The sequence below is a fragment of the Eptatretus burgeri genome, chromosome 11 (genome assembly GCF_056783735.1).
Source record: "Eptatretus burgeri isolate ZD-2024b chromosome 11, Ebu_testis_v1, whole genome shotgun sequence".
Classification (NCBI taxonomy): Eukaryota; Metazoa; Chordata; class Myxini; order Myxiniformes; family Myxinidae; genus Eptatretus; species Eptatretus burgeri.
The window spans coordinates 3,081,216-3,101,920 of record NC_140971.1 but is presented as its reverse complement, the minus strand read 5'-3'; the positions used below and the strand labels follow the sequence as shown (position 1 = coordinate 3,101,920).

Below are 20,705 nucleotides of genomic sequence, written 5' to 3'. Positions count from 1 at the left end.
TGAGGACCTCCATCCATTGTTGGGAAAGTAGGAGCAGCAAGTCCAGGGTAGATTGACCTGGTCTGAATCCAAATTGATGATTGGAAATCAAGCTATTCAAGAAGAGGAAGGATTTAATGTCTGAAGCGATGATGGTATTCCATAACCTTGCTGATGATTGGGAGAAGGCTGATTGGTCTGTAGTTGCAGGGATCTGTTTTTGCAACTTTTTATGCAGGGCAGTAATGCTTGCTAATTTTCAAGCAGATGGTAGATAACCTTGAGCAAATGAGAGGGTGAATAGAACAGAGAGAGGGTGAGCAAGAGCAGAGGAGCAGGATTTTAGGACACGAGGGCTGATGCCATCTGGACCGGTTGCAGAATCTGAGTCGAGGTTTGAGAGCAAGGTCTCCACCTTGTCAGGGGAAAATGACACGGAGTCCAGAAGCAGCAAGGTGGAGCAGTAGGGTCGGCTCCACCGATCACCCGGTATGTAAATCGTACTTCTTCGGAAAACTCCGGAGAATACGGGTCCCTTATCGGACCGTGAAGCATCAATATTTCGGCCACGTGGTACAGGGTTATTTGCCGATTTTCAAAATACCAAGATATCCACGTGGTGATTTACCGAGTCTCCACACCCTCGACGGCACCCCTACGGAACGAGCCGCTAGCGTACTCGAACCGTGTGTGACCCGAGCGGATGGTCACCGAGATCCGTCGGTCCAAATGTCCCCTTACGGCGAAACAACGGCCTTGCTAATTTTCCAACACGCAGTACGCTAAGCCAATGGAGGAAAGGACACGAATGAGCTGATACATTTCACAAATGGGGATATTTATTAAACAATAGGGAAATGAGGGGAGCACGTAAGGGCAGAGTTATCCGAATATTTATAAATGCAGTCAATGTACAAGCAAAAAGCACTTCACAGTTCTTACTTATAGACGGGCCCACACATAGACACACACGCAGAAATGGACCCCAATGGTCTTTATTTAAGTCTTCCAGCTCGAGGACAGGGAGCTGGAGACCAGAGCCTGCGCTTGGACCTGTCCACCTCGTGTGGTCTTCCACGATCCGGCTCGACGGGACTCGAACTCAGAACTCCAAGCACCAAGGACGGAGGAAAAGCATTGGACGCTAGGTGGACAAGACGAGAGACGACTCGAGCACTGCCAAGCCTACCAGACCAGACGAGTCGAACTTCTGTCCCTCGAACCCGATCGCTGCCAAGCCGACCAGACCAGACCAGTCGATCTCCGGCACCTCGAATCCGATCGATGCCAAGCCGACCAGACCAGACGAGTCGATCTCCGGCACCTTGAACCCGATCGATGCCAAGCCGACCAGACCAGACGAGTGGATGTCCGGCACCCCGAATCCGATCGCCCAACCCTGACGCTCTTTCCAAGGCCCTGGCGTTTCTTACATTGCATTTCTCCTGCAGGCTGGAGTGTCATGGGAAGGATCGCCATCTGAGACGTCTCGCCTCCCATTGGTCTGGGGTTCGTGAGAAAGTCGAAGTCTGAGACGTCTCGCCTCTCATTGGTCGCGGGGAACATTCCATCTCTCTGGGGCGGAGTCGGAGCTCCAGTGGCCGAGGAAACTCCGCCCTTGTACGGTCGAAGGCATGCAGACAATGGCGTCGGTGTGAGGAAGCGAGGTGAAGGCGTGTTGTTGTTGTAAACGAATCTCCGCAGCGCACACACGTGATTCCCGTTAGACACAGGTAGGGGGCCCTAACTATAAACACACACTTACTGATATAACTGTTCTACAGGGACCCTGGCTGTTGTGTGCGATGGGTTCCAGATTCGTAACAATAGTTAGACATGATTAACAGAAGGAAAGTCATCAGTCACAGCCAATTAAAAAGTTCGGGACAAGACATTCCATTGGGGTTCAGGGAACTCAAACGAATACGTTGTGGTAACAATGTGGTCAATGGAACTCTGATGGCCTCAGGAATGCTACCAGACGTGGCTGCACGAACCACCACCATCCGTGCATGTCCAGGGCAGTACAGCCACTACTCGTGCACGTCCACGGGGGCACAGCCACCACCCGTGCACGTCCACGGCGGTACAGCCACCACCCGTGCACGTCCACGGCGGAACAGCCACCACCCGTGCACGTCCACGGCGGTACAGCCACCACCCGTGCACGTCCACGGCGGTACAGCCACCACCCGTGCACGTCCACGGCGGTACAGCCACCACCCGGGCACGTCCACGGCGGTACAGCCACCACCCGTGCACGTCCACGGCGGTACAGCCACCACCCGTGCACGTCCACGGCGGTACAGCCACCACTCGTGCACGTCCACGGCGGTACAGCCACCACTCGTGCACGTCCTCCGCGGTACAGCCACCATTCGTGCACGTCCACGGCGGTACAGCCACCACTCGTGCACGTCCACGGCGGTACAGCCACTACTCGTGCACGTCCACGGGGGCACAGCCACCACCCGTGCACGTCCACGGCGGTACAGCCACCACTCGTGCACGTCCACCGCGGTACAGCCACCATTCGTGCACGTCCACGGCGGTACAGCCACCACTCGTGCACGTCCACGGCGGTACAGCCACCACTCGTGCACGTCCACGGCGGTACAGCCACCACTCGTGCACGTCCACGGCGGTACAGCCACCACTCGTGCACGTCCACGGCGGTACAGCCACCACTCGTGCACGTCCACGGCGGTACAGCCACCACTCGTGCACGTCCACGGCGGTACAGCCACCACTCGTGCACGTCCACGGCGGTACAGCCACCACTCGTGCACGTCCACGGCGGTACAGCAACCACTCGTGCACGTCCACGGCGGTACAGCCACCACTCTTGCACGTCCACGGCGGTACAGCAACCACTCGTGCACGTCCACGGCGGTACAGCCACCACTCGTGAACGTCCACGGCGGTACAGCCACCACTCGTGAACGTCCACGGTGGTACAGCCACCACTCTTGCACGTCCACGGCGGTACAGCCACCACTCGTGCACGTCCACGGCGGTACAGCCACCACTCGTGCACGTCCACGGCGGTACAGCCACCACTCGTGCACGTCCACGGCGGTACAGCCACCACTCGTGCACGTCCACGGCGGTACAGCCACCACTCGTGCACGTCCACGGCGGTACAGCCACCACTCGTGCACGTCCACGGCGGTACAGCCACCACTCGTGCACGTCCACGGCGGTACAGCAACCACTCGTGCACGTCCACGGCGGTACAGCCACCACTCGTGAACGTCCACGGCGGTACAGCCACCACTCGTGCACGTCCACGGCGGTACAGCCACCACTCGTGCACGTCCACGGCGGTACAGCCACCACTCGTGCACGTCCACGGCGGTACAGTCACCACTCGTGCACGTCCACGGCGGTACAGCCACCACTCGTGCACGTCCACGGCGGTACAGCCACCACTCGTGCACGTCCACGGCGGTACAGCCACCACTCGTGCACGTCCACGGCGGTACAGCCACCACTCGTGCACGTCCACGGCGGTACAGCCACCACTCGTGCACGTCCACGGCGGTACAGCCACCACTCGTGCACGTCCACGGCGGTACAGCCACCACTCGTGCACGTCCACGGCGGTACAGCCACCACTCGTGCACGTCCACGGCGGTACAGCCACCACTCGTGCACGTCCACGGCGGTACAGCCACCACTCGTGCACGTCCACGGCGGTACAGCCACCACTCGTGCACGTCCACGGCGGTACAGCCACCACTCGTGCACGTCCACGGCGGTACAGCCACCACTCGTGCACGTCCACGGCGGTACAGCCACCACTCGTGCACGTCCACGGCGGTACAGCCACCACTCGTGCACGTCCACGTCAGTACAGCCACCACTCGTGCACGTCCACGTCAGTACAGCCACCACTCGTGCACGTCCACCGCGGTACAGCCACCACTCGTGCACGTCCACGTCAGTACAGCCACCACTCGTGCACGTCCACGTCAGTACAGCCACCACTCGTGCACGTCCACGTCAGTACAGCCACCACTCGTGCACGTCCACCGCGGTACAGCCACCACTCGTGCACGTCCACGTCAGTCCAGCCACTTCGACACTTTCCTCCTGTTGCTCGATCAGGCTGCCATTGTTCGGGGATGCTTCACCACCAGGCCGCCATGACCAGACCCACGTTTATTTCCCGCACCCTGAACATTGCCAGAACTCATCAGGTTCCACAAGAAGTCCCCGTCAGGGAGTATACCGGGTATCTGAGACCGACAACGTCAGAATAGAAGATAAATGCAAAAAATAGAAGAAAAGAAAGAAAAACACAAGAAGAAATGGCGGGAAAATATCACAAACCAAGATACCAAGACCCGAGAACTTGAGGCTGTTTAACTCCAAGCTCGTCCATTTAAACTCCCACCGTTGGTTTCGTTCACTCTCGAGGTCGATCTTTCCCCGTGCTCCAACTAACCTTCCCGTCTGTTCTCAGTAATACTGTGGAGAACGTCGGGCTGACTGGAAGGCCGAGTCGAGGTGTGTACAGTATGCTCCAGGCCTACTCGAGGTGCGTACAGTATGCTCTAGGCCTACTCGAGGTGCGTACAGTATGCTCCAGGCCTAGTCGAGTTGTGTACAGTATGCTCCAGGCCTACTCGAGGTGCGTACAGTATGCTCTAGGCCTACTCGAGGTGCGTACAGTATGCTCCAGGCCTAGTCGAGTTGTGTACAGTATGCTCCAGGCCTAGTCGAGTTGTGTACAGTATGCTCCAGGCCTAGTCGAGGTGCGTACAGTATGCTCTAGGCCTACTCGAGGTGCGTACAGTATGCTCCAGGCCTAGTCGAGTTGTGTACAGTATGCTCCAGGCCTAGTCGAGGTATGTACAGTATGCTCCAGGCCTAGTCGAGGTATGTACAGTATGCTCCAGGCCTAGTCGATGTGTGTACAGTATGCTCCAGGCCTAGTCGAGGTATGTACAGTATGCTCCAGGCCTAGTCGAGGTATGTACAGTATGCTCCAGGCCTAGTCGAGGTATGTACAGTATGCTCCAGGCCTAGTCGAGGTATGTACAGTATGCTCCAGGCCTAGTCGATGTGTGTACAGTATGCTCCAGGCCTAGTCGAGGTATGTACAGTATGCTCCAGGCCTAGTCGAGGTATGTACAGTATGCTCCAGGCCTAGTCGAGGTGTGCATAGTATGCTCCAGGCCTAGTCGAGGTGTGCATAGTATGCTCCAGGCCTAGTCGAGGTGTGCATAGTATGCTCCAGGCCTAGTCGAGGTGTGTGCAGTACGCTCCAGGCCTAGTCGAGGTATGTACAGTACGCTCGCATCGAACCTGTCGAGCCTGGATTCGAATCCCGACGCAGCTAAAACTGTCACCCCGGTGTTTCACAGGCATCAATGATCAAGGTTTGTGCGTGTCATTCCTCGGATGAACGTTAAACAGGAATCCCCCTCTGCCAGGATTCGTTGGTGGACATTGAAGATCCTATGGTGTCCTTCGAGAAGCGGAGGCGAGCCGTCACCGGCACCCTGGCCAAATCCCTGTTCGTCGAACGTCAGGCCTGGCCAGCCGGTTCGTGAAGACTTGGGATAAGCTTCGCCCGGCCGATCGCACAAAAAAAGATGGGTTCATGGTGGCCATTATAGAAGAAGAAGAAGAAAAAGAAGAAGAAGAAGAAGGTCATGACTGACGTCATTGCGTGTTGCCGTCATTCATGACGAGACGCGTGAAGACGCATAACACGGCGGCGTCACGTGACGTTGGACGATTTTTGACATCTTCACGTGATGACGCAACACGTTCTCATGGCCGACAACGCGGTCGATACGAGGCGACCGGGCCGCCTGTGATCCGGGACGGAGGCTTGTTCTCCCGCTCAGGGCTCGCGTCCCCCATCGTGGGCCCCTCCCTCGACCCTCGAGTTCGAGAAAGCGCCGAGAGATGGTGCGAGAAACGCGACATTTGTGGGTGGGAAATCTTCCAGAGAACGTCCGTGAGGAGAAAATCATTGAACATTTTAAGCGGTGAGTCGAGAGCTCTTGTCCCGCCAGGAATGGAGTGTCCACCGTGCCTCATGTCTCAGTTGTACTACTGTCCTGTCTGTCCGCGCCAACTCGACCCGTCCTGGCCTCCTGACTGTCCGAGCCTTGTCTGTCGAACCCGGGCTCGTTTCGAGCCTGTCCGAGCCTTGTCTGTCCGAGCCGTGCCGGCGTCGAGCCTGTCCGAGCCGTGTCTGTCCGAGCCGTGTCTGTCCGAGCCGTGCCAGTGTAACCGATATTCGAATGGCCGTGGTGTTGCGCGTTCTTCCTCATTTCACAAGCTCCAGACGTTCGTTCCTCCACGTCCTTTTGTGCCGTTTAGTCTTTGTCAGTAAAGATACAGCAAACCGAGTCTGAACCGCACGGAGGGCACTACGTTCCGTGCTCACAGGCTCACAAGTTTACCCTCGTTTCATGGCACCCATAATAGTGTGTGTGTGTGTGTGTGTGTGTGTGTGTGTGTGTGTGTGTGTGTGTGTGTGTGTGTGTGTGTGTGTGTGTGTGTGTGTGTGTGTGTGTGTGTGTGTGTGTGTTCTCCACTGACACCCTCCCTACTTCCGCTTTCCACGGGCACCCGACTCCCCACGGCCTCCGCTTTCCGCGGGCACCCGACTCCCCACGGCCTCCGCTTTCGGCGGGCACCCGACTCCCCACGGCCTCCGCTTTCCGTGGCCACCCAACTCCCTGCAGGCCTGTCTTTGACAGCTGTACCCGACTCCCCGTGGGCCTGTCTTTGACACGTGTACCCGACTCCCCGCCAGCCTGTCTTTGACACGTGTACCCGACTCCCCGCCAGCCTGTCTTTGACACGTGTACCCGACTCCCCGCCAGCCTGTCTTTGACACGTGTACCCGACTCCCCGCCAGCCTGTCTTTGACACGTGTACCCGACTCCCCGCCAGCCTGTCTTTGACACGTGTACCCGACTCCCCGCCAGCCTGTCTTTGACATGTGTACCCGACTCCCGCGGCCTCCACTTTCCACGTGTACCCGACTCCCGCGGCCTCCGCTTTCCGCGGGCACCCGACTCCCCACGGCCTCCGCTTTCCGCGGGCACCCGACTCCCCACGGCCTCCGCTTTCCGTGGCCACCCAACTCCCTGCAGGCCTGTCTTTCACAGCTGTACCCGACTCCCCGTGGGCCTGTCTTTGACACGTGTACCCAACTCCCCGTGGGCCTGTCTTTGACACGTGTACCCGACTCCCCGCCAGCCTGTCTTTGACACGTGTACCCGACTCCCCGCCAGCCTGTCTTTGACATGTGTATCCCTGACCACTCTCTGCATGCATGAACCTTACCTCTGGTTTTACTTCTTTTTTGCTGGGTTATTTTTATTTCTATTTTTATTTTTTTTTTAACTTTGTACCTTGTCCACTCGTACGTACTCTTCCATGCCTTGGTGTGTCTTCGAGGTGCCATTTGTGTCCAGCTCTTTCATCAGTCTTTATGTCTCGTAAAAGAAAAGATAAGACAGCATCCTTGTGCAGGTCCAACTCTGGTTGTAATAGCAAGGCTGATTGTCGCGAGGAAAGGGAAAAGAACAATACGTATCGCAAATGTCAATGAAAGTCAGCAACACGAGCTGGGACAAATTGTCACATAATGAGCAATGCAAAGGTCAACTCGATCACATAACGGATGAAATCGGCAGATAAGAAATCTCAAAGGAGATTCTGTCCGGCAGACTCTCTCGCCGATGGCTGTCCTCGGCCTGTTCTCACGCTCGAGCTGCCATCACCTCCACTGTTCTTGTTAGGTGAGCGTTTGTCACGTGAAATACACTTGTAGCGAGGAAATGGTTTTGGAACTGAATTATTTTCTCAAATTCGAATTCTGCAATTGGAAGCAACATCAAGTCGAGCCCTTCGATCGTTTCTTGGACAATTTATCACATGACGTGAAAGGAGTAGTTTTGTTCGACTTGTACCACGAATATCCAGTATGTGGTTACAACTGGACCGTACGGTTTTATCACATTCCGTGTTTGGTGTTCGTTCCTGTTGTGTGTCCCTCGACATGTTGCGAAGGCTCTGCTTGATTCCCCAATGGCTGCACGTTGTGCACTCACTGCATAGTTGTCGTCTCATTTCCAAAAGTGGATGTGCAATCTGTTACACAACACTTCCTCTTCTGGGTACATCGCCCTTTCAATATTGTGTTTGGCTCTTCAGTTTGTTTTAAACCTGGTTTTTTTTTTTTTTTTGCCTGGCTGTGTACACATTTGTGCTTAGCAGGCCGTCGATGCTCGTGTGACATCAATTTAGCGACAACGTTGCTGAAAATGATGCTTACCACAGTCTCAGAAGATGGTTTTGAGTGCTGCTCTGTTGTGGTTAAAATGTATATATTTTTTTATATACATGCTCAATGCTCGTGGAAGAGCTCGGACACACAACAGATCAGGACAGAACATAACAAAGGGACCAGCAGGAGAAAGGGGAAATGCCAATAGCAGGACGGAGGGAGAAGGTAGACGGAGACGGACAAACGAGGGATGTACGTAACGATGAGGGTTGGGGTAGAATGCAAGATGTGGACAAGATGGATGCAGAAGCCAAATTCTCGGAGTGGTGGGTGTGGTGTAAACGGGTGTAGAAAAGATCATGGCTTTGGATGGGGGTGTTCATTGAAGTTATCAGAAGGAACCCGTACAGCTGTCTTGAAGACCGGGAGGGAAGAATGAGATCAAAGAGAGTGTGGAAGGTGGTTCCACAAGTGGGAAAAGAGAGGAATAAGCAAACGGAAGACCAAGCACTGCTTTGGAGTCATCAGGAGGAACCTGGATAGGATTCGGCTTTCAGCAGCTGATACTCCACCCCCCTCAAACCCATCCAGGCACAGCAAGTGAGCCTTACAGAAAACTTTCTGCAAGAATTCACTTCTCTGAGACAGATAGACAAACAAAGAGTAAAAGAGATGAAAGAAAAGAAAAAGCAAGAATTAAAATGAATAAAGAGAAATGTGAAAAAGTAGAAAGAAGTGTGAAAGAAACAAAGAACAAAGATGTCAGGAAGAGCCAGTGAGTGTAGGTGAGCGGTGGTTCTGGGTTTAGGCAATTTCACTTGGAGGGGGTTGCTGGTGCACCATGTGCATCCTGCAGATACTGGGGGAGGGGGGGGCAGTGGGACAGAGCACAGAGCACAGAGAGGGCAGATGGTGCAAAACCAGAAATGAGGCAGAATAAGACAGAGAGACCACGAGCTTGTCGTTGATGGCGAAGTGATAGGCCCGGAGATTCTCATGATCTTGAAAGCCTTGATTTCCACAGTGTCAAGCTCTGCAAGATGTGAAGCAGGGGAGCCAGCTCAGAAGGGAGAGCAGTACTCCATCAGGCTGCAGATGAAAGCCTTGCAGCTGGATAGGAGCTCAGGTGTACCAATGAAGGACTTTGCATGACAGAGGATGCCCAGGTTTGAAATGTGGTTTGTCCAAGAGTTTACCCCTGTGGTGTGTGCGTGTGCGTGTGCATGTGCGTGCGTGCGTGTGTGATCGATTTCACTGTCTTGGGCTACTCCAGCATTGACAGGGAGAGGAATAGAAAGGGTTCCTTTAATATTTCTCTTGCTGCATACTTTTATAAATGCAAGGTGTGGTGTAATGTATGCGACGATGAGCCGCACCTACAAATATCTAAGTCACGCCCAGTGTAAGCCTCAGGTTGAATGTCTAAATGGAATGCAAGGAAAGGTCAGGATTTTTACGAAGTACACAGAGGTTGAGTAAAAATAAATTGTTTGTAAGTAGGTGAGGTAACACGAGCTTGAAAAGAGTTTGATTGGATATATGTGGAACAGTGATTTGAAAAGTAGGAGAGAATATCAAAAAGGAATTGGAGAGAGAAGTTTGCATGTGGGCAGGTTAATGAGGAGGGTGCTTGTTGCTGAAAGCATGCAATCGAGTAGGATTGCTGAGAGAGGAGAATTTCTAAAAGAGTGTTGGGAGTGCAAAGAGACATTGTTGGAGTAAGATAGATGGTGTGTGCAGTGAAAGAGGAGCAGACCCTGCCTCACTTGGCCTCTTTATGAGCAACACTGATAATACTCAGCACAGCACTGATAATAAAGTCACGGTGATGAGCGTGAGATGGGATGTTGGAACCCCAGCCCATAGCGTACTCCATGACACTGAGTGCTGTGTCGGTGGTGAAAAATGGACTCGTCTTTGGAAAACGTATTACCCCATGCACAGAGCGTAAAGTCGGGATAAGCAACATGCAAATTTCAAAATGACGTAACCTGCCCCAGATTTCTGGGTTTCTGTGAACATGTGCAGAAACTCCAAGTAACGAGGTCCATCGCGGTGGCCTGGAAATGCACATATTTATATATATATATATATATATATATATACACACACCTCCAATGCTCCTCCAGCTGAAACTGCTGCGAAAAGCAACCAAGAAGGCCTACACAAGGTAAGCGCTGTGGTTGCTTTACACAGCAGTTTCAACTCGAGGAGCATTGGGGGTGTTAATTAATTTATATAATCATTGCCACCTGGGTTTAGTTGATGAGGTGAGAGCTGATTGGCTATTCCCTCCATACACAGGTGAGAGATCTGGTTGGTCTTTCTTCTTCTTCTTCTTCTTATTTTATATATGTATATTTAATATAGTGCCAATCGTCTGTAAATACCCCCTTTCAAAATTTTAACCTTTTGTTGCCTTGTAGCCTGGAATTAAATAACATGAAATCAGACTTTTTCCACCTTTATTTACACATCTTAACCGACACCTTCCAAATGAAAAACAAATTCTACAAACTTCAGAAAATTAATTAAAACTACAAAACTAGAATATCTTGGTTGGATAAGTGTCCACAACCCCCCCCCCCCAACCATTTCACAATTGTAAATTAGCTCAAGTGTAATTAATCACCTTCAAAATCACAGACCAAGTGAATTGTCCTCCACCTGTGTTAAATTGTCATGATTATGATTATTTCGGAATAAAATCATCTGTTCCTGTCTGTTTCCTCTGCTGGGGAGTGCATTCCACAGCAAAGACTCGACCGTGAGTACCAAAGAGCTTTCAAGAGACCTCTGGGATAAAGTTGTGGAAAGGCACAGATCAGCGGATGGGTATAAAAATATTTCAAAGGCCTTGAATATCCCTTGGAGCACAGTCAAGATGATCCTTAAGAAGTGGAAGGCGTATGGTATCACCAAGACCCTGCCTAGATCAGGCCGTCCCTCCAAAATGGATGACCAAGCAAGGAGGAGATTGATCAGAGAGGCCACCAAGAGGCCAATGGCAACTTTGAAAGAGCTACATGCCTTTATGGTAAAGACTGGTCACCGTGTACATGTTACAATATCTCAAGCATTTCACAAGTCTGGCCTGTATGGTACGGTGGCAAGAAGGAAAACTTTACTCAAAAAAGCCCATCTTGAGTCACATTTGAAGTCTGCAAGAAAACCACTCCGGAGATTCTGAAGCCATGTGGTAAAAAGTTTTGTGCTCCGACAAAACCAAGATGGAACTTTTTGGCCGAAAGGCAAAACATTACATTTGGCGCAAACCCAACACAGCACATCACCCAAAGAACACCATCCCTACTATAAGGGAAGGTGGTGGTAGAATCATGTTATGGGGATGTTTCTCATGAGCAGGGACTGGGGTACTTGTCAGGATAGAAGAGAAAATGGATGGAACAAAATACAGAAATATCCGAGAGGAAAACCTGCTGCCCTCTGCAAGAAAGCTGAAATTGGGACGGAAGTTCACCTTTCAGCATGACGATGATCCAAAGCTCCACTGGAGTGGTTAAGGAACAAAAAGATAAATGTTCTTGAGTGGCCCAGTCAGAGCCCCGACCTAAATCCAATCGAAAATCTGTGGCATGACTTGAACATTGCTGTCCATCAACACTCCCCACACAACTTGACTGAGCTTTAACAGTTTTGTGCAGAAGAATTTTCCATTCAGTATTGGAAAATATTGTCCAATCAAGGTGTGCAAAGTTGTTGGAGACCTTTCCCAACAGACTCACAGCTGTAATTGCTGTTAAAGGTGCTTCCACCAAGAATTAACTCATGGGGCTTGACACTTATCCAACCAAGATATTCTAGTTTTGTAGTTTCAATTAATTATCTGAAGTTTGTAGAATTTGTTTTTCATTTGGAAGATGTCTGTTACGATGTGTAAATTGAGGTGGAAAAAGTTTGATTTAATGCAATTTAATTCCAGCTAAAAGGCAACAAAAGGTGAAAAATTTTGAAAGGGGGTGTTCCCAAATCTTTCGGCACTGTATATGTACGTATGTAATATATATATATATATATATATATATATATATATATATATATATATATATATATATATATATATATATATATATATATATATATATATATATATATATATATATATATATATATATAATCTCATAGCCTGGACGATTGGGATTGTAGCATGAGAAGCTAAACATGCGTGTGAGGAAGTAGTGTGCCTCTGCACAACCAAGGATTTGTTGAACTTTCTGATCAACTCATCCAAACAGTTGATCTGTCGCAGCCCGTAAGTCTGCATATCCCCGACAATGTGGGCTGTGAAAGGCCAACGGTTCGGAGATGGGCGTGTTCTCCCCAAATCTCTGTGCTTGTTAACACCGATGGGAAGGTCATAATCTGGGGCTTGTCAAGCACATGGCAAATTTAAAATTATGATATTTACTATTAATCATGCTTGGGAGGATGGAGAGGGTTGTGAGGGCTGTTATAAGTACTGTCAGACATCACTATTCACGGTTCCCGTGTATGTATTCATGGGTCATCACGTGTGACTTGCTTCTTCAAAGTTTTTTATTTATTTATTTTTGAACACTTCAGGACTGGTCTATATCCACATGCGAAATTGGAAATCGGCCAACATCGCAGCATTGCATAAAAAAGGTGCAAAATCATCTCAGATCATCAATTTGGATTCAGACCTGGTCACTCCACCTTGGATGTGCTGCTTCTACTCTCCGAACAATGGTGGAGGCCCTCAATATCAGACGTGAGATCAGGTCCATCGGTCTGGACATATCTCGAGCTTTTGATACAGTCGGCATCCTGCCTTGCTCTCCAAACTGTCTGCCTCTGTAATCTAAGGCCAACTCCACTCTTGGATTGCTGACTTCCTCCACTCTCGTAGTCAACGTGCGGCTCTCAACTGAACCCTTTCATCTCCTCTCCCTGTCAAGGCTGGAGTACCCCAAGGCAGTGTTCTCAGCCCCATATTATTCCTAATCTTAATCAATGATCTCACTGAACTCTCCGGAAAATCCTCTTCATCTCTTTGCTGATGATTCCACTCTCTGCCGTGACATCCCTCATCCTTCTGACAGACGGGCAGCCTCTTCCCCCTCCTCAGGCCTTGCCAGAATCACAAACTGGTGAAACGCAATTTTGTTTCTTTATCCATATTGTCCACCCTCTGCGTTCTTCCTTACCCCTCATCGTTACCTGCATCCCTTGTTTGTCCATCTCGTACTACCTTCTCCCTCCACCTGCTGTTGTTTCATCTTTCTTCTGCTGTTCCCTTTGTTATGTTGTGTCCTGATTTGTTCTGTGTTATCGCTCTTCAACGAGCCTGGACCATGTTTAAAAACCAGCAAACCAAAAGAATACAATGCCCTGACATTCGTGAACCCCTACATTTGCGGCATTTTTCAGGAACGTATCCCTTGCCAATAGTGGGGTCAAACAGTATACATATTTTTGTTTGGTTCTGGGGCCACAAGAGAAATTGAACTGTTTGTGGTTTTTTTTTTTTGCATCTGTTGGTGAAGGGAGAAGCGTCCGTGTATGTGTATTATAACGACGGCCACTGCGATCTAATTGTACAACCAGGAACTGGTGCGAACCCGTCATGTACGAATATTTCTCGTATTGATGTATTTCTGTGAATCTCATGCATCAGGATCGGAACAATTCTAATTAACCATTTTGAAATTGTCGAACTCTTTTATCGATGAAAGAGTGCTCGTAATGGCAGGTTAAAAGTGACCGTCAAGCAGAACCGAGTCGCAGATGGTGAGAGAGGCTTTGCAGCTCATTTCACCTTCAATGCATTGTTTCAAAAGTCACGTACGGTTCACTCTGTCTGTCGAGAAACTCCAAGTCTGTCTGTCTCGTCCTGAGCCTGCTTGCGCACCTTGTGGTAATCCAGCAATTGCTTGTCTTTCTACCTGTCTGAGTGAAACAAAATCGAAAATAATTCAAACGTAGTTTTTAAGGACTTCATAATGGACACAAACAACAGGCATGAATGACTAATTTAATGTGTTGAATAAGGTGGTGTAAGAGACGCTGCATCAATGGCGGTAAACTTCTGATTTAATGTTTTTTGTTTTTTTATTTTATTTTATTTTCTACAGCCTTTAAAATATTTTGTTTCAACTGAATTATATGTTTGAACACTGTCCAACATAATTCACCTAGTTTACACATTGTTAAAAACACCTTTTGTTTAGCAGTACTTGGGCAAAATTTTACACCGTCGCAACCAATCAAATTTTCTGAGGGTGCAGGAACGATGAGATTCAGACAAGATTGTGAATCAGAGCCTAAGTTGGCCCCCCAAAAAACAAAAAAATAAAATGGATGGGGGTAACTGTTACTATGTCCTCTTTCTCGAAACTGTGTGGGGCAAGGTGTTCTCTGAACTCTCTGGTTTGGAAAAGAAAGTTAATTATTCCATTTGTCCTTGGAATTTGTTTGGCGAGGCCAAGGTGAACATCATGTTCGTCCAGATGTTTGTTTTGAAGACAGGGGAGGCGATGGCTAATCCTGAGTAAGAAACGGTGTGCGACTTTTCCTGGTCGATGAGTAAGGGTTATCGATGGAGTTGAGCGTTCTTTCGATTATAAGGACGTAGATTGTAGGTTCAGCGACTGTGTCTGTCACTGGCATGAAGGTGTGTTCAGAAGTGTCGTGCGGGCATTTGTGTTTAAACGCGGACGGTGTTCTGCGTTTTGTTATTTGATTCGAAACGACGTGCGAGTTATTATTTGCGTTGTTGGACCCTGTGTATTGCAAGGTTCTCTCTCCCCTCTCTCCCCTCTCTCCCCTCTCTCCCCTCTCTCCCCTCTCTCCCCTCTCCCCCCTCTCTCCCGTTGATTAGGCCTAATTGGAAAAAAACAATACCGTTGTAGTGCAGGACACACTTTCTCACTGATGCCGTGCAAAATTCCCCAACCTGAAGAAATGGTTTGTAGTGAAAATAAAGAAAATGGAGTCATTCAAACGATTGGCCCTGACCGGTGGTGCGGTTGTAAAATGGCGGGCCCACCCGTGCTTGTTATCCTTGATGAACTGCAATCTTTAAATGCAGGTCATCGTATAGTATAGATGTCATCCAACAAAATCAACAACCCCTGAACTACAGTGCATATACATACGAAGTACGGATGATCCTTATAAATGGCCATTTTGTCCTCCAGTTTGAATGACTGGGTCACGCTGCAATTGGGGGTAGAACGAGCCAAATGGGCGTGACGTCAAAATGGTTCACAACAGCTCGGTGTAGGATTAGTTGAAATTCAAACATTGAAATGTTTTTATTATTGGAACTTCAGGTGGAACAAATAATGGAAAACGAATACTAATGATAATTAAACAAGACCATTGTGCCGAGTGACCCAAATGTATTTTGGGTGGACGGGGAGCAGACGCTTGGCGTTGTCGGTCTGCGTCGGCGACTAGGCGCTAAGTCGGATGTTCTTTACCAAGGCGGTTCTAACCGTCGTGGGAAGCAAAGTATCGCCCATTTGGGCGTTAACCCTTCATCGGAGCAAGGAGGTACAATGAACGGCAAGGTTCCAATGAACTCTTGCTCCGACGACGAGAAAACGCCTGAAGCATCAGCTTTAGTTCGCTTCCCACGGCAGCTAGTATACGTTATCGACCTTCGGTTGATCAAACTAAACCCCTCGGTCCCCCCTCGCTTTGCAAGCGGAAGCGGAAATGTTGGTTTTGGCCGTTAATACGCGTTCGGGACATCGTTGTGCGAGACCCGGATAACGTGGAACACCACCCTTTAACGAGTGGCACGCTTCTTCCGCAGTCGATTGTTACGCATTCATTTGGACACAAAGTATTATAATTAGGATCTAATTGCCTTGCCCGTTGCTTGCACAATGCGCGCACACGGCTCTGTGGCATGCTTCACGTGGATGCTGCCGTGATACCGTGTGGTGACACTTTGCCTCCTCTGGGGAGATGTCCTTCGACGTTATTAATCCGTTTCTCATGAACTCTGGAGGATATATAGGAAAAGGTAATTGTGATGGTAAACATTGAATTTACTCTCAGGCCCAAAGGTTGTTATCGACGGCACGTTCTTCGTCCTCATTGCGAAGGTTGCTTGGTGTTGTGGTTCCATCAGTGTTTACTGTCCACGTTCTTTTCATTCGATTTCATGAAATAATCACTCGAAGGATTTTTTTCGAGTTCAATTTCTTTTTTTCTTTAAAAAAATGAAAATGTCCCTGCTTTTGTGTTTGCTTACAGGAACAACTTTTCCCCGCTTCGCAAGAGGCAAAAAGCCTTTTCGCAATTTCTTTCTCATTGCGGTGCTTCGCAGCTCGAGTGCAAACCGATGTGTAATGGTGGCATTTGCAGCTTGGCTTCCATTTTGCGCGACCTTGCTTCGTTCCCAGACCCACGCCTCGAGTAGGGTTGGGATGGGGGGGGGGTGCTTCGGAGGGAGTGCGGGTAAAGGGGGCGGTGCTGATTGATTTTCCCATTGGCTGTGGGAACGAGTCTGCGAGCGCTTGGCATGCGTGGCACGCTCTTATGGCAGGCGGCGGCTCTGCTCGGTGTCGTGGGCTTCGAGCCAGCACTTTGCTCGGGCCTGGCTGCGAGGCTTTTGTAAACGCCATTTCCTGCTTCGCATGCCGTTTGCCAAGATTGTTATCGCTTGTTTTTATTGCTTTGTGTTGTGTGCTTCGACTCCGTGCTGGGATTGTCATTCCATTTGTACAACTCTTACCCCCCCTCCCCCCTCCCAACCTTCTTAAAGCTTTGAAACAATGGAGATTTTTCTCACGACACATCAGCTCTCCAAGCATCCCTATAATAGAATCCTTGCGCGTTCAAACCAAGTTTGTCATGACCTTATCCAAGTTGGAACAGTGCCCTTCGATTTGGCTGTTGCCATGGACATTGACCCTTGGCTCATTGGGCAGTAACATGGAGCATGCAAAAGCTAATGTCAACAGTCAGGCCTTTACTCGACTTGCATGGTATGTTATGCGTTCCAGATGTTCCCCATCGGCAGCTGGTTGAGAGGCTGTTAGTAACCCCTAGTTGAGGTGGTGGCAACGGCGTGGGTTTCTGGTTCGAAGTAGTTTGCCGTGGAAAGTTTTCCTTTTGACAAAATCGGTTGATGCGGTTTAAAAGAAATCCTGTGAACATCGTAAGGTGCGAGCAATCCGCTCTTGAAACGAGACGTCGTCGGCACAAGAAAGTTGAAAGCAATTTGGGCCAAGGTCCCGAACCAAAGGAGGGGTTCTGATTCGAAACGACTTTCACCGATGCTTGTGCTACTGGAGCCAAGCGTTGTGTTCTGCCATTTCATTCTCTCCATTTTATTTTCTGTTTATTTATTTATTTGTTTTTGACGTCATTGTTGCTCATGTAATAATATCTAGTCCTTGGAGATGCTTGGTTTCTCTTGAGAAGTAATTGACTGTATTTCAATACGTGGGGAAAAACACATGAAATTCGCCTCGTTTGTCACTTTTTTTAAATGAAAAACAAACAAAACGATACAAGCCATGAGGCGAGAAGATACACGGAGAGGTAGATCCCGTACCAGAGTGCTGAGCACAGTGACGATGGAACAAAGGTGAAGAGACTTTTACTTAAAGTGCCTTGACTTTTTGTAACCTTTTGGACTTTAGAGCAACCGTCGTGCTGTGATCATTGTAGTTGCCGAACCGTCATTTTGCTGCAATGCTCTTTTTAATTCCATGATTCCATGTAGTTGACCGTTGGTGTGAGACCCGAGGTCACCATTTCGATGTGTTCTCAGTTGGAACCGACGATCTGTGCCACCGTGGCCATGCATGTCATTTTGAAATGCACTGTAAATGTCGGTGCTTTGTGCTTTATCTCCGAGAAGGTGAGCCTTTGCGATTTGTCTATGATGTTGCAGGTACGGGCGCGTGGAGAGCGTGAAGATCCTGCCCAAGCGTGGTTCTGAGGGGGGAGTCGCGGCCTTTGTGGACTTTGTGGACATTAAGAGCGCGCAAAAAGCACACAATGCCGCCAACAAGATGGGCGATCGCGACCTTCGCACGGATTACAATGAGCCGGGCACCATCCCAAGCGCGGCGCGGGGTCTCGACGACACGTTGGGCTCACTGGGGGGCCGTGCTCGTGAGTCAACAGCCCCCTTTCGTACTGCAGCTACAATATCCAGTACTGGGGGGTATGGTGGTGGTGGCGGTAGCAGCAGCAACGGCGGTGGAGTGTCACTGAGATATGATCGTGGGAGAATCGAGGGGTAAGTACATCGAGACTTTGCTGTCTGGGGTCATGAGCCCCTTACTCTCCCTGGAATAATGATCGCTTCCTCCATCCGTTCCCATCCACCCTCCCCTCCCTCCGTTCAATTTGTCCTCGCACTCCACAGCTCCTTGCAATAGACCTCTGGCTGTTCCTTTTTCAATCCATTCCCTAAACCCTCACTGTTTCCCACGCAAGCCCGTGTCATCGATCCAGGCTTGAGCCTGCCGGCTTCCTTCCCTTCCCCAACCTCCCCGATTCTCTCCGACTCATGCACACAAGCTACCCTGGATGTATACAGGCGTCCGCTCGAGGTGGATTATGCGTGGATTGCTGGATTATGCCATTGCTGCACCGACCTACTTTGCCTGCGGGATTAAAGGCCATGGGATTACCTGGTTGGATCGTGGGTAGGTACTATCGGATACAAAGAATACCACCTCATGAAGACGGATACCTGACGTTGGATTGGGATTGATGGATGGGAAAGGTTGGCTCTGCCAGCGACGGATGCTTTGTAAGAAATTGCTTCCCGGGTTGTCTTGCCGGCCAGAAGAACCGGCCCAGGCCCGGAACCTACGACGTAGCTGAGTAGCCATCAGGATTTGATGAACTTTTTGACCATTGCCTCATCTTTGTCCCATATACGCAGGATTACTGCTGGAGGTGGGACGCGTGGATCTAAGGGTTAGCCTCATTTGGCATGGTGCGCCCGAGGTCAAATCACTGTGCGGGACCCTCGAAACTTGGCGCCGGCGGGGGTCACAAAGCAATGGGAGTCTCGTGTCATTGGAATGTTCTCCTCGGATGTATGTTCTGGTGGCAGCTCTCTCAAGACCCGTCGAGGTCCTTCACGCCATTGGATGTTGTTATCCTGTTGGATTTGGTGACTAGCGGTGGATTTTAACTGCGGACGGAGTACGGCTACGTTTGGGTCTAGCCTTATGCTCACAAAACCGGCACAAAGGCTACCAGGTCGGAGGATTTGCGGTGCTCTAAGCGACAAATGCATCACGCTATGTCTTGTCTTTGGATTTTAGGTCACCTACGACAGGTCAGTACGAGCCCTGAGTTTTGGCTCACCTCCTCTGTCCCCCTTCTTGGCCTAACATGGCTGTCTGGCACGGCGTCTTGGTCGCGGTGCTTTTCTCGCATGTGCTGTCGCTAGCTCTAGGCCAGCTGGCATTGCCTGGCAAAGGCTTGCTCTAATAACCCATGTTCGTTACACTGTCCGTCATTGGACCACGATTTAAAAACCTCAAACGGTTGCCCTTCTTTAAATGTCGGTAAAATTTACAATCGCGAACTTAAGCACTTTTCACCTGGCTTTTCATGACCTTTGATCGCACAAGCTCTTGTCTGAGGTTGTGAGCAAATTGCTTTGTGGTATGTTTGTTTGTACAGCCAGTTTTGAAAGCCTTATCGATGTTATGCAACAAAGTGTGTTCTGCAGGTTCGGTCTTATGTTGATTCGTCGAGTTAGAAATGCCAACCGACTCGACTTGAACCGCAGCATAGAAAGCCAATTACGTGCTCGTGTGGAATGTGAGACTGAGGGTAACTTCTGACTTCTTGATCACATAGTGGTGTGTGTGTGCGTGCGTGCGTGCGTGCGTGTGTGTCGATATATATATATATATATATATATATATATATATATATATATATATATATATATATATATATATATATATATATATATATATATATATATATATATATATATATATATGAAGGACGCCAACATATAGTGTCATTTACCACATGCTGGCCTTGTTCACACACCATTCCATTTTCAGCAACAAGGTGATAATTAAGATGACGCGTCTCATTGTCTGTCACAGGCGTGTGCAGCCAGCCTGCTCTCCCCCTCCTCCTCCCACCCAGGGAGGTTTTTGTGTGTGTATATACATACACAGACGCATGGTTTGTCTTTCTACAACACCTGGTGCACGCTTGCTTGCGCAATCGCTCGTTCGTTGGGTGGAAACGTCAGGCATCAATCAGCATTGTCATTTCTCACAACCTTCTCATGACATCAATAGCTGCTGGTGCCTTAGTCTTGAGCTCGCTCAGACGGAGGTACCAATCTGCTCGACTACATTCAAGTCTTTCTTGTTTAATTCATTTTTTTTTTTTTAACTCTATTAGTCTTTTTACTTGATACCGCTTTTGCTCTTTATTGTCCCGCAGGGTATTATGACTCATTGAA

The 20,705-nt window shown here is 49.6% G+C and overlaps 2 protein-coding genes across 10 annotated transcripts in view; one reads left to right on the top strand and one right to left on the bottom strand.

Annotated features, from left to right (window-relative positions):
• CROCC (ciliary rootlet coiled-coil, rootletin) overlaps nt 1-4,483 on the bottom strand; it is a 144,995-nt gene extending 140,512 nt beyond the window's left edge. Inside the window, exon 1 of the mRNA XM_085847735.1 lies at nt 4,430-4,483. The gene's annotated coding sequence lies outside the window, so the exon portion shown is untranslated. The remainder of the gene's footprint in view (nt 1-4,429) is intronic.
• Nucleotides 4,484-5,702: 1,219 nt separating this feature from the next.
• Nucleotides 5,703-20,705, top strand: part of SPEN (spen family transcriptional repressor) — a 123,981-nt gene continuing 108,978 nt past the window's right edge. For 3 of the 9 annotated variants that reach the window (XM_085847722.1, XM_085847728.1, XM_085847721.1), the window contains exons 1-2: nt 17,039-17,226; nt 18,141-18,491. In XM_085847722.1, the coding sequence (XP_085703848.1) occupies nt 17,093-17,226; nt 18,141-18,491 (485 nt within the window). In that variant the 5' untranslated portion in view covers nt 17,039-17,092. Of the gene's footprint in view, nt 5,985-16,745; nt 16,853-17,035; nt 17,227-17,328; nt 17,832-18,140; nt 18,492-20,705 lie in introns of those variants that run through there. The other 6 variants (XM_085847725.1, XM_085847724.1, XM_085847727.1 and 3 more) reach the window with 6 other exon arrangements.